The sequence below is a fragment of the Blennius ocellaris genome (assembly GCF_963422515.1).
Source record: "Blennius ocellaris genome assembly, chromosome: 7".
Classification (NCBI taxonomy): Eukaryota; Metazoa; Chordata; class Actinopteri; order Blenniiformes; family Blenniidae; genus Blennius; species Blennius ocellaris.
Window position 1 is genome coordinate 29,541,710 of NC_137656.1, and position 14,912 is coordinate 29,556,621.

The following is a 14,912-nucleotide window of genomic DNA, read 5'->3' on the forward strand; positions in this document are numbered from 1 at the left end:
CCACATCTTCACACCTCAGAAGGCCTTTGCACGTCTTACAGTTTGGGTTTCAGCATGCAGCCACCTCCGGACTTCACAAGTCACAGTACACTCTTCTTTCTTTGTGTGTGTGTGTGTGTGCGTGCGTGCGTGCGTGCGCGTGTGCAGGTGAAAGTGGTGCAGCACACCTACTCCTGCCTGTTCGGCACCTTCCTGTGTAACAGCGGTAAGGAGCGGGAGGACCGCCATGTGCAGGAGAGGACCTGCTCCGTGTGGTCCCTGCTGAGGCCGGCCAACCGCACGTTGAGGAACATGCTGTACTCGTCTCACTCCGAGATCGTACGTGTCACGCTGCTGTTGTCATTCACCGTTGCAGGAAATACAGGAACTGTGATTCATATTACATTTAACTTGCACGGTTTTGAAAAGTGTTTGAACATTTTGTTCTGCTTGTTCGCAATTGAATAATTCAATTTAAAAAGCACTTGCACAATGTAAAAAGAAGTGAGTTTAATTTCCTCACACTTATTTTTGTTTGGCACAGAGGACGAGCCTCAAAACAGTCTCTGAATTTCTCTTTGGCTTTATTGAATCGCTTGTGCAAACTTGACCCATAAGTACTCCTGGTGCCTTCTGACAGTTGCGCTTTTGTGGTTATTGTTGGTTTTGCTTTTTTTTTTCCTTGTGTGTTTGTGGTCACAAATATTCAAATCCATTTCTTTCTATAACTTTAAAAACTAATGATGGAAACTTAAATGAATGCAGAGATGGTTACTGTGGAGCGTGTGCAGGGTTTTGCAATGCAAAATAACACATGGCTGCATTTGTGCATGTGGAAATGTGGAATCGGAATGCAACCTTTTACAGATCTTCAGGGAAATATCTTCCATTTAGAGAGATTTTATTGTAAAAAGCATGAAATGTGTAAGTTTGACCACTAATATAACAAACAGTAATAGTCTACATTAAGATTAAACATTTTAACCAATGCTGATTTTTAAGGGTTAACAGGTTTCATGCCACGAATACATCTCCAGGGCTATATTCACTTTTCACAGAGCTCCATCTGACCCTCAATAATCTTCGTTCATTTTCACATCACAGGTGATTTCAGCTGCAGGTATCAGTTCAATTTGCCTCCAGCAGTTCATCAAGGGCATAAAAGTATTTTAATGCTCCACATGCTCAAGGAAGAAATCGCTTTCCTCCATTGTTAGAGCACATTTTTGTAAAGGACACCTTTTGCCCTTTTTATTTTGGGCCTTTTGCACCGACAGACCGAAAATAAGTGGATTTAGTTTGTATAATTATAAACAAAGAAGCATCTTCAAGCATTAAGCTGTCATTTCCTGTCATCACTATTCTCTCTATTGATTTATGTGAAATCGGGATGAACTCTTGAATCTAATTCTGTCACTTCTGCTTACCATTACTCAGTTTATATTTAAACTAGAGCAAAAGAGCTTTGCGCCCAATCACAGATAAGAATAAGCAGTAAAAGGGTTTCAATAATCGGAGACATTTCTTCCAGAGTAATCTAGTTGGTTGCATCTCTGCTTGTGGAGTTTGGAGTTGACACCCCGTTGTTGTTGCAGATTCTCCACCCAGTGTGTCACGTGCGGAACCTGATGCTGTGGACGGCAGTGTACCTGCCCAGCTCCTCCCCCACCACCCCCTCCGATGACTCGTGTGCTCCCTACCCGGTGCCCGGCGCCAACCCGGAGGACGCGCCTCTGGGCAGGTGAGCCTGGCCAGCTTCACCAGCTCCCCCACTCCTACACACTCATGTAAGATGACGTTTCTAGCCTCCCACATCCAGAGGGGCCCATCCTCAGCGCTGCTGCCTGCGAGGGCCTGAGGAGAAGCTGCTTTACGATGCACTTATCTCGCATCTCATGACTTTCGTAACATCCCAGGATAGTTTGTTTCCTCTGTATCTCGTCATTTATGAGAGTGAGCTCTGTGTTGAAGTGTGAATGCTTTGCTTTCAATATGTTTGCCTTCTTACATTGTTGTTTCTCCTGCTGCTGCATTGATTTATTAGCTCACTGTTTTGTTGTTGCCGCTGTCGTTTGAATCACAGCGAACACACCGAGTGATTATTTGATTTCCTCCTCAGACGTACGAAGACTCGTTCCTTTGACAACTTGCCCAGCGCATGTGAGCTGGGAAGCTCGCTGCCTCCGAACCGGCGCTCCAGTGACCCGAGCCTCAACGAGAAGTGGCAGGACCACCGGCGCTCGCTGGAGCTCAACATGGGCGCGGGGCCCGATGGAGGGGGCAGCCAGGATCAGGAGGTGTGGCCTAATGGAGTTGGGCCTTATCCCGACGGGGCGGGCTCCGAACTGGACGACAGCCCACAGTCACAGGGTCTGCAGGCTGAGCTCGGTCAGGTGGCCTTGCCAAACCTGCCCAGGGAGGATGCAGAAGAGGCAGAGCTCTCTGTGGCGGTGGGCATGGCCGAAGGACAAATGGAGAACATTCTTCAGGAAGCCACGAAGGAGGAGGCAGGAGCTGACGCTCAGAGAGAAGGAGGTGGTGCCACCTCTGATGTCACTAACGCTGATACAGAGGAGAGAGCTGAAGCGGTTGTCAAGGAGGAGCATCAGTCTGAGGAAGTTAACGGGACTGAGGTCAAAGCACAGACACTTGCTAATGGGCACCTTCCACAAAATGGTTTGACCGAGACAGAGAAGAGTGACGATGCTGCTCCTCCTCCTCCTCCTCCTCCTCCTCCTCCTCCTCCTCCTCCTCCTCGATCCTCACAGCGGGACGAGGAGCTGGCCCAGCAGCCAGCTGAGGAGACGTCAGACGAACTGGTGAAGCAGAATGTAGAGAACTCCTTGGTACGGGACGAGGTTGCACACAGACCTGTTGAGTCCAGCTCGGGCGAGTCCGAGCCCTCAGCACAAAGAACTATGACGAATGGATTTGGGGACAGTTCACCTGAAGAGGCGGGTGTGAATGAGGAGACATACCCCAACTCTGAATCTGAGTCCGGCCTCTCTGAGCCTGTGGGGCCGCTGGATAAGAGGATCTCTCTTATGGAAAGTTCCACAGAGACTTTAACCGAAGAGGCCTGCAGCAGGTTGGATCTTTCCATGCAGACGTCCGTTTGCGACAACGGCTGGGCCCCTCCGCCCTGCTCCAGGAAGGGAAAAGGACCGGAGCCCGCTGAGCATGGCTTTATCAGTACTTTAAACGGGGGCTTCAAGCGACCCTCCATCAGTGCCTTTCAGTGTGCGAGTACTGACACAAGCAGGGACGGCCTCAGTAACGGGGACAGCTCTGATGGCGAGCCCTGTGGAGGCCCTCACTGGGCCAAAGGAAATGGCGAGCGGGTCCCACTGAGTCGACAGGTGTCCCTCGCGAGCTGCAACTCTCTGATCCTGCTCCCGCGTGGCAGCTGCTCGCAGCACCGCTGCTACCACAGTGTACATAGCCGCCCCGCCGTCAGCCCGGAGCAGCCGTCTCGCAGCCACCTGGATGACGATGGGCTCACCCTGCACACTGACGCCATCCAGCAGAGGCTGAGGCAGATAGAGGTGGGGCACCAGATGGAGGTGGAGACTCTGAAGAAGCAGGTGCAGGAGCTGTGGAGCCGCCTGGAGAATCAGCAGCACACCGGGTCACACAGGATCAATGGGGACATCGGAGACGAAGTGGTGAGGCCTTTTGAGAAATAGCTCAATGCCATCTGACCTGGTTATGATGGAGATCTTTGACGATTCGGTGTGTTTGTCTTGGCAGACCTCGATGACTGACTCAGAGTTCAATTTGGATGCGAACTGCTTGTCGCGCTGCAGCACCGAGCTCTTCTCAGAGGCCAGCTGGGAGCAGGTGGACAAGCAGGACACCGAGGTGAGCCGCTCAGGAGACGCCAGCATGCTGTGGCAGCAGATGCTCTGTTACTCCATGTCTGTGAACCCGCCTGGTCTGTTGCTTGCAGGTGACTCGCTGGTACCCAGATCACTTGGCAGCACAGTGTTATGGCTGTGAGAGCAGGTTCTGGCTCGCCACCAGGAGGCACCACTGCAGGTACGTACTGAGGCTCATGGCGAGTGCACACAACGCTTCAGTCCCTCAAACAGCCAGCGCTGTGTCCTGCTGAGGCGTCTTTGAAGTTTAGAGTCCTTGTTGGTTCAGAAAAACTGCTTCGTTGTTTGTATAATGCTGAAAGGCTTTCACTTCACTCCGAATCGATCTAAACTCATTTGTGATGATTCGTCTTCTCTGGAGATTCCCAAGAAGACGTCACTGGTTTTTATTATGAATACAAAACCTACCAGGCTGATGTATTTATAATGGAGGTTGCTGGTGTAGTTTTGTTTACCCCCTCACCCCCCTTATAGGGCTCAAGACAGGATTTTGTGTGTGGATCTCCTCTAACATGATCACTCCTCATGTCATCGGTTGTCTCCATTCCTCTGCAGGTGGACGTAATGTTTCTCAGTGTGGAGCAGTGATGTTGGTGCAGGAGGAGTGGTGCTGGTGCAGGAGGAGTGGTGTTGGTGCAGGTCAGGAGTGGTGTTGGTGCAGGTCAGGAGTGGTGTTGGTGCAGGAGGAGTGATGCTGGTGCAGGTCAGGAGTGATGTTGGTGCAGGAGGAGTGATGCCTGTGCAGGTCAGGAGTGGTGTTGGTGCAGGAGGAGTGGTGTTGGTGCAGGAGGAGTGGTGTTGGTGCAGGTCAGGAGTGGTGTTGGTGCAGGAGGAGTGATGCTGGTGCAGGTCAGGAGTGATGTTGGTGCAGGTCAGGAGTGGTGTTGGTGCAGGAGGAGTGGTGTTGGTGCAGGTCAGGAGTGGTGTTGGTGCAGGAGGAGTGGTGTTGGTGCAGGAGGAGTGATGCTGGTGCAGGTCAGGAGTGGTGTTGGTGCAGGTCAGGAGTGGTGTTGGTGCAGGTCAGGAGTGATGTTGGTGCAGGAGGAGTGGTGTTGGTGCAGGTCAGGAGTGGTGTTGGTGCAGGTCAGGAGTGGTGTTGGTGCAGGTCAGGAGTGGTGTTGGTGCAGGTCAGGAGTGGTGTTGGTGCAGGTCAGGAGTGGTGTTGGTGCAGGAGGAGTGATGCTGGTGCAGGTCAGGAGTGGTGTTGGTGCAGGTCAGGAGTGGTGTTGGTGCAGGAGGAGTGATGCTGGTGCAGGTCAGGAGTGGTGTTGGTGCAGGAGGAGTGATGTTGGTGCAGGAGGGGTGGTGTTGGTGCAGGAGGAGTGATGCTGGTGCAGGTCAGGAGTGGTGTTGGTGCAGGAGGGGTGGTGTTGGTGCAGGTCAGGAGTGATGTTGGTGCAGGAGGAGTGGTGTTGGTGCAGGTCAGGAGTGGTGTTGGTGCAGGAGGAGTGATGTTGGTGCAGGAGGAGTGGTGTTGGTGCAGGTCAGGAGTGATGTTGGTGCAGGAGGAGTGATGTTGGTGCAGGAGGGGTGGTGTTGGTGCAGGAGGAGTGATGTTGGTGCAGGAGGAGTGGTGTTGGTGCAGGTCAGGAGTGATGCTGGTACAGGTCAGGAGTGATGTTGGTGCAGGAGGGGTGGTGTTGGTGCAGGTCAGGAGTGATGCTGGTACAGGTCAGGAGTGATGTTGGTGCAGGAGGAGTGGTGTTGGTGCAGGAGGAGTGATGTTGGTGCAGGAGGAGTGGTGTTGGTGCAGGTCAGGAGTGATGTTGGTGCAGGTCAGGAGTGGTGTTGGTGCAGGTCAGGAGTGATGTTGGTGCAGGAGGAGTGGTGTTGGTGCAGGAGGAGTGATGTTGGTGCAGGAGGAGTGGTGTTGGTGCAGGAGGAGTGGTGTTGGTGCAGGAGGAGTGGTGTTGGTGCAGGTCAGGAGTGGTGTTGGTGCAGGAGGGGTGGTGTTGGTGCAGGTCAGGAGTGATGCTGGTACAGGAGGAGTGGTGTTGGTGCAGGTCAGGGATGGTGTTGGTGCAGGAGGGGTGGTGTTGGTGCAAGTCAGGAGTGATGCTGGTGCAGGAGGGGTGGTGTTGGTGCAGGTCAGGAGTGATGTTGGTGCAGGAGGGGTGGTGGTGCAGGTCAGGAGTGATGCTGGTAAAGGAGGAGTGGTGTTGGTGCAGGTCAGGGATGGTGTTGGTGCAGGAGGAGTGGTGTTGGTGCAGGTTAGGAGTGATGTTGGTGCAGGAGGAGTGATGTTGGTGCAGGAGGAGTGATGTTGGTGCAGGTTAGGAGTGATGTTGGTGCAGGAGGAGTGATGTTGGTGCAGGTCAGGGATGGTGTTGGTGCAGGAGGAGTGGTGTTGGTGCAGGTTAGGAGTGATGTTGGTGCAGGAGGAGTGATGTTGGTGCAGGAGGAGTGATGTTGGTGCAGGAGGAGTGATGTTGGTGCAGGTCAGGGATGGTGTTGGTGCAGGAGGAGTGGTGTTGGTGCAGGTTAGGAGTGATGTTGGTGCAGGAGGAGTGATGTTGGTGCAGGAGGAGTGATGTTGGTGCAGGTTAGGAGTGATGTTGGTGCAGGAGGAGTGATGTTGGTGCAGGAGGAGTGATGTTGGTGCAGGAGGAGTGGTGTTGGTGCAGGTCAGGAGTGGTGTTGGTGCAGGAGGAGTGATGTTGGTGCAGGAGGAGTGGTGTTGGTGCAGGAGGAGTGGTGTTGGTACAGGTCAGGGGTGGTGTTGGTGCAGGAGGAGTGATGCTGGTGCAGGTCAGGAGTGGTGTTGGTGCAGGTCAGGAGTGGTGCTGGTGCAGGAGGAGTGGTGTTGGTGCAGGTCAGGAGTGGTGTTGGTGCAGGTCAGGAGTGGTGTTGGTGCAGGAGGAGTGATGCTGGTGCAGGAGGAGTGGTGCTGGTGCAGGAGGAGTGATGCTGGTGCAGGTCAGGAGTGGTGCTGGTGCAGGAGGAGTGGTGTTGGTGCAGGTCAGGAGTGGTGCTGGTGCAGGAGGAGTGATGCTGGTGCAGGAGGAGTGATGCTGGTGCAGGAGGAGTGGTGCTGGTGCAGGAGGAGTGGTGTTGGTGCAGGAGGAGTGGTGTTGGTGCAGGTCAGGAGTGGTGTTGGTGCAGGAGGAGTGATGCTGGTGCAGGAGGAGTGATGCTGGTGCAGGTCAGGAGTGGTGTTGGTGCAGGTCAGGAGTGGTGTTGGTGCAGGTCAGGAGTGATGCTGGTGCAGGTCAGGAGTGATGCTGGTGCAGGTCAGGAGTGATGCTGGTGCAGGAGGAGTGATGCTGGTGCAGGTCAGGAGTGGTGTTGGTGCAGGAGGAGTGGTGTTGGTGCAGGTCAGGAGTGATGCTGGTGCAGGTCAGGAGTGGTGTTGGTGCAGGAGGAGTGGTGTTGGTGCAGGAGGAGTGATGCTGGTGCAGGTCAGGAGTGATGCTGGTGCAGGAGGAGTGGTGCTGGTGCAGGAGGAGTGATGCTGGTGCAGGAGGAGTGGTGTTGGTGCAGGTCAGGAGTGGTGTTGGTGCAGGAGGAGTGGTGTTGGTGCAGGTCAGGAGTGATGTTGGTGCAGGTCAGGAGTGGTGTTGGTGCAGGTCAGGAGTGATGCTGGTGCAGGTCAGGAGTGATGCTGGTGCAGGAGGAGTGGTGCTGGTGCAGGAGGAGTGATGCTGGTGCAGGAGGAGTGATGCTGGTGCAGGAGGAGTGGTGTTGGTGCAGGTCAGGAGTGGTGTTGGTGCAGGTCAGGAGTGGTGTTGGTGCAGGTCAGGAGTGGTGTTGGTGCAGGTCAGGAGTGGTGTTGGTGCAGGAGGAGTGATGTTGGTGCAGGTCAGGAGTGGTGTTGGTGCAGGAGGAGTGGTGTTGGAGGAGTGGTGTTGGTGCAGGTCGGGAGTGGTGTTGGTGCAGGAGGAGTGGTGTTGGTGCAGGAGGAGTGGTGTTGGAGGAGTGGTGTTGGTGCAGGAGGAGTGATGTTGGTGCAGGAGGGGTGGTGTAGGTGCAGGTCAGGGTGGTGTAGGTGCAGGTCAGGGTGGTGTAGGTGCAGGAGGAGTGGTGTTGGTGCAGGTCAGGGTGGTGTAGGTGCAGGTCAGGGTGGTGTAGGTGGAGGAGGAGCCTCTCAGTGTGTTGTGTTCTCCAGTGCTCCTGCAGCTGTTCTCCATTGTCCCCCTCTGTCCTCTACAGTGGCAGGGAGCCTGTCCAGGAGGTCTGGTGAGATCCGGCTCCCCTGTCCCACTCCGCCCCATTCCTCCCTCCTTCCCTCCATCCCCCCTCCACCCTTTTCATCCCAACATTGCAGCACCCTCCTCCTCCTCCTCCTCCTCACCTGCTGCATCCGGCCCCTTCATCCTGTTTCAGCAGCTTCTGGGAAATAGCTCTTCATTGGGAGGTGTATTGCTTGGTGCATGTCCTGCAGCAGCAGTGTGTTTCCTCCAGCGCTTTCCAGCCATGTGAGAGCACGAGAGCAGGCTGCCGCCAGTGGGAGCAGGCTGCCGCCAGTGGGAGCAGGCTGCCACCAGTGGGAGCAGGCTGCCGCCAGTGGGAGCAGGCTGCCGCCAGTGGGAGCAGGCTGCCGCCAGTGGGAGCAGGCTGCCGCCAGTGGGAGCCGGCTGCCGCCAGTGAGAGCCGGCTGCCGCCAGTGGGAGCCGGCTGCCGCCAGAGGGAGCAGGCTGCCGCCAGTGGGAGCAGGCTGCCGCCAGTGGGAGCAGGCTGCCGCCAGTGGGAGCAGGCTGCCGCCAGTGGGAGCAGGCTGCCGCCAGTGGGAGCAGGCTGCCGCCAGTGGGAGCAGGCTGCCGCCAGTGAGCTCACTGGGATGATCAAGGGAGGATTGACTGTTTAATGAGCAACACTCACTAAAATAACAACAAACCCCTTAATCCTCCTCTTACCATGGCACCACACAAGCACCCTGCAACTACACACCCCAGGCAGCATGCCCCCCCCCCCCCCCCCCCCCCCCCCCGTGCATCTTCTCTCTACCTCCTCGCTGTGCAGCATAGCGTCACAGGACGCCGCAGTGTTGACATGGTGCTCAGGGGCACGCAGGCGGGGAACAGGTCCCACTGTGTGTCAGTGTGTCAGCATGGCCTTCATCTCAATCTGAGCTCCAGTGTGACCTGATTCCTCCTTCACTCATGTTTCTTTGGTTCTTTTAATTTGCTTTGATATGCTGAATATCAGTGAATTCACTGTGTTGGAGCTGAGTCAGCATGGAGTGAAGCTGAAACTAAACAGACAAGTCCACTTCTCCTTTTTACACCTGTTTTATCTATGCATCCCAGGTGGTTGGATTAAATCACACAGAAATACATACATGTCTGTATCCAATACATCAAAGAAAATACTTCTTCACTATTATCTTCAAATTTTACCAGAAATCGAATTTAGAAGCGTTTAAAGGAGATTTTTTGCTAACTTTGTTTATACTGCTTGCAACAAATTCACCCAAGAACCTATTAATGCATCAGTGACCTTATATATTCTGTGTGTGTGTGTGTGTGTGTGTGTGTGTGTGTGTGTGTGTGTGTGTGTGTGTGTGTGTGTGTGTGTGTGTGCGTGCGTGCGTGCGTGCGTGCGTGCGTGCGTGCGTGCGTGCGTGCGTGCGTGCGTGCGTGTTAAAATATTGAGAAAGAGTTGTTTTCCTACTTTTTCTCCTTTTCTTATTTTCCCCATTAATGAACCTGATTGAAGAATTGATCTTTAAAACATAAGACTTCAACACAGTAAACAGAAACGTAATTCACAAGATATTTAGTGTTTTACTCAATCACGTTGCAGGTATCTGTTGGAGAAAGTTAACTAAAAATGTTGGATTATATCGGATGATGGTCATTTCAATTCGATTTGACTTTGTAAAATGATCCAGTAAATAGATTTTTAAATGTCTTCATTTAAAATGCTGAAATGAAATAATTTCTTTACAAAAAGACTAAAAACGATTCAATTACGATCAAATGATAGTGGACTATTTAATATTGGACATCGGTCGCAGCTGCTTCCGTCTGTGATGTGAGAGAGCGTTGTACAGACAGTTGTAGTTCAGTTGACTGAAGCTGCAGCGGCAGACGTTTCCACCCGCCGGCTGTGGAGCTGCAGGATAATTGCAGGTGTAAAGTGGCTGGGTCTGGGGGACCCCCACAGTGACCCCCCCCCCACAGTGACCCCTGTGTCCCCCTGCAGGAACTGCGGCAACGTGTTCTGCGCCAGCTGCTGTGACCAGAAGATCCCCGTGCCAAGCCAGCAACTGTTCCAACCCACGCGCGTCTGTAAGACCTGCTACAGCAGCCTGCAGCTCGGCCCCGCCCCCCTGGACAGGGAGCTGGAGGAGCCAATCACAGCCAGCTCCAACTGAGCGCCACCGCCGCCGCTCCACCCACTCTCCCATGAACTGTGTGTGTGTGTGTGTGTGTGTGTGTGTGTGTGTGTGTGTGTGTGTGTGTGTGTGTGTGTGTGTGTGTGTGTGTGTGTGTGTGTGTGTGTGTGTGTGTGTGTGTGTGCGTGTGTGTGTGTGAGAGTGTGTGAGAGAGAGAGTTGCAGATACGGAGGTGGTGTGTCCATAAGACTTGAAGACTTGTCATTAGACTTGAAGGGTCACTTCACCCAGACACATCCAAACTCTTCATATCTCTGCTGCATTGTCTCAGTGTAGTTAAATAAAAGTTAGAATTACACACTTACGTAACAATCTTTGTGTTGGAACAGTAAATCACTGTTACTTCTAAAGAGCTCCACAACAAAAAGAAGGTATTTGTGTCTGAGAAGCACTTCAATGGATTGTCTTCGCCGTGGCTCTCCAGAGAGCCTCCATTTCCCACAATGCCTCTCTCTCCAGCGTTTAATGTGAAGACGGAGTAACTTCCTGTCATCAGGCGTGACGGCAGAGTGGTGGTGTCTTTGTGTAAAAACAGGGTTGTGTTGGGTGAAGTGATCCTCGTGGCTCTTCAGTCTCGTGGGGGGGGGGGGGACACCAAGGCTCCGGTTCCAGAGCGGCTGCAGGTCTAGTGGGACCTTTTCTGTTCAGTTGTGCTTCTTCCCATCACCTTGCAGCAGGATTGTGCTCAATGTGTGACGGTGGTGCGTCTCTTGCTGGTGACCATCTGCAGGCACCTTTCATCACCTGTCATTGTTTTACCCAGCAGGCCCTGGGAGCTGGACGTCTCACCACCTCTCAGTCCTCAGCAGCTTGTTCTGTCCTGAGGACCTGACCGGTGGAAGCAGAGCAGCAGAAAGGGCTTTTCCCCACTCTTCACCCCCTTACACACACACACACACACACACTCACACACACTCTTTTTGTAAGTAAATGGATAAAATAATATATTCAGATACCTATATAGCATTTAAGATGTGTATAGAATCCTTGAATAGTGGTGCACTTAATTAGCTAGCAAATGTTTTCTTTTTTTTATTTCTTTGTTTTCTTAAGTTGTAATTTGCAGAAGAAGAAAACGTATATTTTGTGACCTGTTGAAGACGACGGGTGTTTATTTTTCAATAGAGAAGCAGGGTGTCCTGTTTTGATGCTGCAGTGGTTTTCTCATCCCGTCATTACTTGGCTCTTATTTATTGAGGTTTTGTCGTTGCGTTGCTGTTTTTAAAAAAAAACAGAAGAAAAAATCCAGAGAATTCAATTTGGCCACAAGATAATCAGTGTTTACAAGATGGAGGGCGGCCGACCAGAAGAGGCGCACACACACACACACACACACACACACAGAGCTTTGGCCTTTTGTTTCGTCAATCAGGTTTTGTTGTGTGGGAACACCAGAGGTACAGCAGAAGAGGTGGGATTCCAACCCAGGACCTCACACTGGTGGTGGGAGACCCTCTGGAAGTGTTGAGCTTCTCTCACTGAGGGGTTCCCACACTGGAGGAGCTGAAAAGAGACTCCGGTGGATCGACTTGAACTTCTGTGTTCACACTTCTATAGTAGTCCACCAGGGGGCGCTACAATCAAATCAAACCAAACTCAGCAAGTCTCAGTCTAAGCAAACAAGACGACCAGGCGTCAGACTGAATGAGTGGAACAAAGTTCCCCCATAGACACTGGCAGAGTCCTCAACCTGTCCCGTCTCGTCTCATTCAACCCCTGAATGTGAACCATGTTAAACACCTCTAGGATGTGTTTTGCACATGAAGTCGACACTGCCACCAAGTGCATCAAAATGTAATCTGAATCTGAAAGTGTGCTGTGCTTCAGTATTGTGAGGAAACCGGACGCTGTACAAGTACACCACACACACACACACACACACTGCTGTGCTTTTTGTCCTTTTCCTCCCCAGAATTTCTCTCAATCTACATTATGTTGTATTTTTATTCATTTCATGCTGACGTGCGCCATAAAAGGCATGGCTGCGACATGTAGTTGTGTGTGTGTGTGTGTGTGTGGGGGGGGGGGGGGGGGGGGTTGGTGGACACTGGTGCCAAGCAGTTTTAATATTACGGGTCTCTCAGAGGGATCACTTGTGCTCTTGTTTGATTTCTCCTCCTTTCTGCCCCCCCCTTCTGTTTGATAAGCACTTTGAATCTCCCCCTCCGTCAGAGGAGTGTGTAGCTGTACATAGCAACTTCCTGTAACAACAAGTGCTCCTTGTTCAGTCTGGATATTTTGTTTTTGTTGGCTTTTACTTTAAAGAGCATTACATTGTTGTACAATTGAAGGAGAAATAAACTAGCTGAACCTTCTGTGTGCTTTCTTAGCAGCTACACATCATGTTTGTTGTATTAAAAACACATGTGTATGTGTGTGTACACATACACATGTGTTTTTAATATTACTGGTACTTTAACTATTATGGGTACATTATTGATAAAAAAAAATATCAATACAATTTTAAAAAGGAATTGATAAAAGTATCAATAATTGTTTGGTTTTTTTAAAGGACCCACAGTCCCTCCTCTGCTCATGTGGATAATAATGTAGGTGATCCAGTAGAAACACTCACAACTAGTGAAATTCTAGTATTTCTTGGACTGAGCTGACGTCACCTCATGATGGTGGTTCTCAGCTCCTCCACCTCCTCCACCCTCACGGTGACTGCAGCCCAGCCCACAGCCGCCTCCTCCACCCCCTGGGTGACGTAGCCAGCAGCTCAGCTGGTAGTTGTAGTAATGTACTGACACATCTCGGCCCTCCTTAGTCTTTTATTGTGGGAATAGCAGCAGGTTTCAAGAGGAGCTTCTGAGGAAGTCCAGTTTTAAAGTACCGTAGTTCTGGAAGCTTCTTTGGTGAAGAGTCGCTCACAAACAAACATTGTTTGTGGAAAACAACAACAAGTCCAGTCACATTGGCCGCTGTGCTTCTTCTTCCACAAGACAAATAGTGAGGAACCATACTTGTACCTGAAAACACATTTTCTCCTGTGGACATGAAGGTGAAAACACATTTTCTCCAGTGGACATGAAGGTGAAAACACATTTTCTCCAGTGGACATGAAGGTGAAAACACATTTTCTCCAGTGGACATGAAGGTGAAAACACATTTTCTCCAGTGGACATGAAGGTGAAAACACATTTTCTCCAGTGGACATGAAGGTGAAAACACATTTTCTCCAGTGGACATGAAGGTGAAAACACATTTTCTCCAGTGGACATGAAGGTGAAAACACATTTTCTCCAGTGGACATGAAGGTGAAAACACATTTTCTCCAGTGGACATGAAGGTGAAAACACATTTTCTCCAGTGGACATGAAGGTGAAAACACATTTTCTACAGTGAACATGAAGGTGAAAACACATTTTGGACATGAAGGTGAAAACACATTTTGGACATGAAGGTGAAAACACATTTTGGACATGAAGGTGAAAACACATTTTGGACATGAAGGTGAAAACACATTTTGGACATGAAGGTGAAAACACATTTTATCCAGTGGACATGAAGGTGAAAACACATTTTCTCCAGTGGACATGAAGGTGAAAACACATTTTGTCCAGTGGACATGAAGGTGAAAACACATTTTCTCCAGTGGACATGAAGGTGAAAACACATTTTCTCCAGTGAACATGAAGGTGAAAACACATTTTCTCCAGTGGACATGAAGGTGAAAACACATTTTCTCCAGTGGACATGAAGGTGAAAACACATTTTGGACATGAAGGTGAAAACACATTTTCTCCAGTGGACATGAAGGTGAAAACACATTTTCTCCAGTGGACAACAGATGTGGAACAACAAAAACAGCAGTTCAATGTGAAGCAGCAGAGACTGAGATGTGGGCGTGTCTTGTTTTGGTTTCTCCTCATGTCAATCTTCCTGGAGGCGGGGCTTCTCCAGCTCTGTGACATCATCAAATAGAATCAAGGTGTTGAGCTCCCCCACCAGGTAGAACAGAGAAACATCACTGTGAACTCAAGCTGGAGGGAATCAATGAAAAAACACGTTGGGAATGTTTATGAACCCCAAATAACACTTTTATCATGTTTAAAGACCAGAAAAGTCCATTTAGTAGAATATGGGACCTTTAATGGTACTTTATTGATACTTATGACTAATTTTAAGAGGTTACATTAAAATTGTAACATTTATTCGAAAATATTCATATTTTTAAAATTACTATTCACAAGTTTGTCTTTTTCTGTATTATTGTGAAGACATGGTTGTGTTGAGTGTGAATGCCACATCTGCAATAAACCCAAAGGTTTTTTTTTCTTCTCACAAAGTAAACAGCGGGAGAAAAAAAGAAAAGAGTTACACAGAATGTCTAGATTGAAACAACGGACAAAAATAGAGCTGAAGGATCTTGTGGGGAAAACTGTGACTGAAAGTTTGAAACTGTTCAAGCTGAAGTGGAATCGGTCCACCGAGCAACCAAACAAGGTCATCCTCGGAGAATTGTCATTGTTACTGAACTGAACAAAGAAAGTTTATTTGACAGTTTCTTACGAGGCCCATTCAACTTTTTCTTAAAACAGTACGGAGAGTGTTTGGGGGGACTTTCATCATTAATGACCTAGTTTCGAGGCAAACTCAGTTATTTACAAATCAATCAGAATGTAACCAACTGGCTGAACTTTTCATCAAACACTATGAAGTCCAGTTAAAACTATTTGATGTAACTTGATTTCTCTGAAGTGTATCAACTTAGT

At 50.4% G+C, this 14,912-nt stretch overlaps 1 protein-coding gene across 7 annotated transcripts in view; it reads left to right on the forward strand.

The window, feature by feature from the left end:
* Positions 1 to 12,509, forward strand: part of mtmr3 (myotubularin related protein 3) — a 35,705-nt gene extending 23,196 nt beyond the window's left edge. For 4 of the 7 annotated variants that reach the window (XM_080498865.1, XM_080498868.1, XM_080498864.1 and 1 more), the window contains 7 exons: positions 148 to 318; positions 1,575 to 1,720; positions 2,099 to 3,644; positions 3,730 to 3,840; positions 3,929 to 4,017; positions 8,007 to 8,033; positions 10,002 to 12,509. In XM_080498865.1, coding sequence (XP_080354991.1) covers positions 148 to 318; positions 1,575 to 1,720; positions 2,099 to 3,644; positions 3,730 to 3,840; positions 3,929 to 4,017; positions 8,007 to 8,033; positions 10,002 to 10,173 — 2,262 coding nt within the window. In that variant the 3' untranslated portion in view covers positions 10,174 to 12,509. The remainder of the gene's footprint in view (positions 1 to 147; positions 319 to 1,574; positions 1,721 to 2,098; positions 3,645 to 3,729; positions 3,841 to 3,928; positions 4,018 to 8,006; positions 8,034 to 10,001) is intronic. The other 3 variants (XM_080498867.1, XM_080498870.1, XM_080498869.1) reach the window with 2 other exon arrangements.
* The last annotated feature ends 2,403 nt before the right edge of the window (positions 12,510 to 14,912 follow it).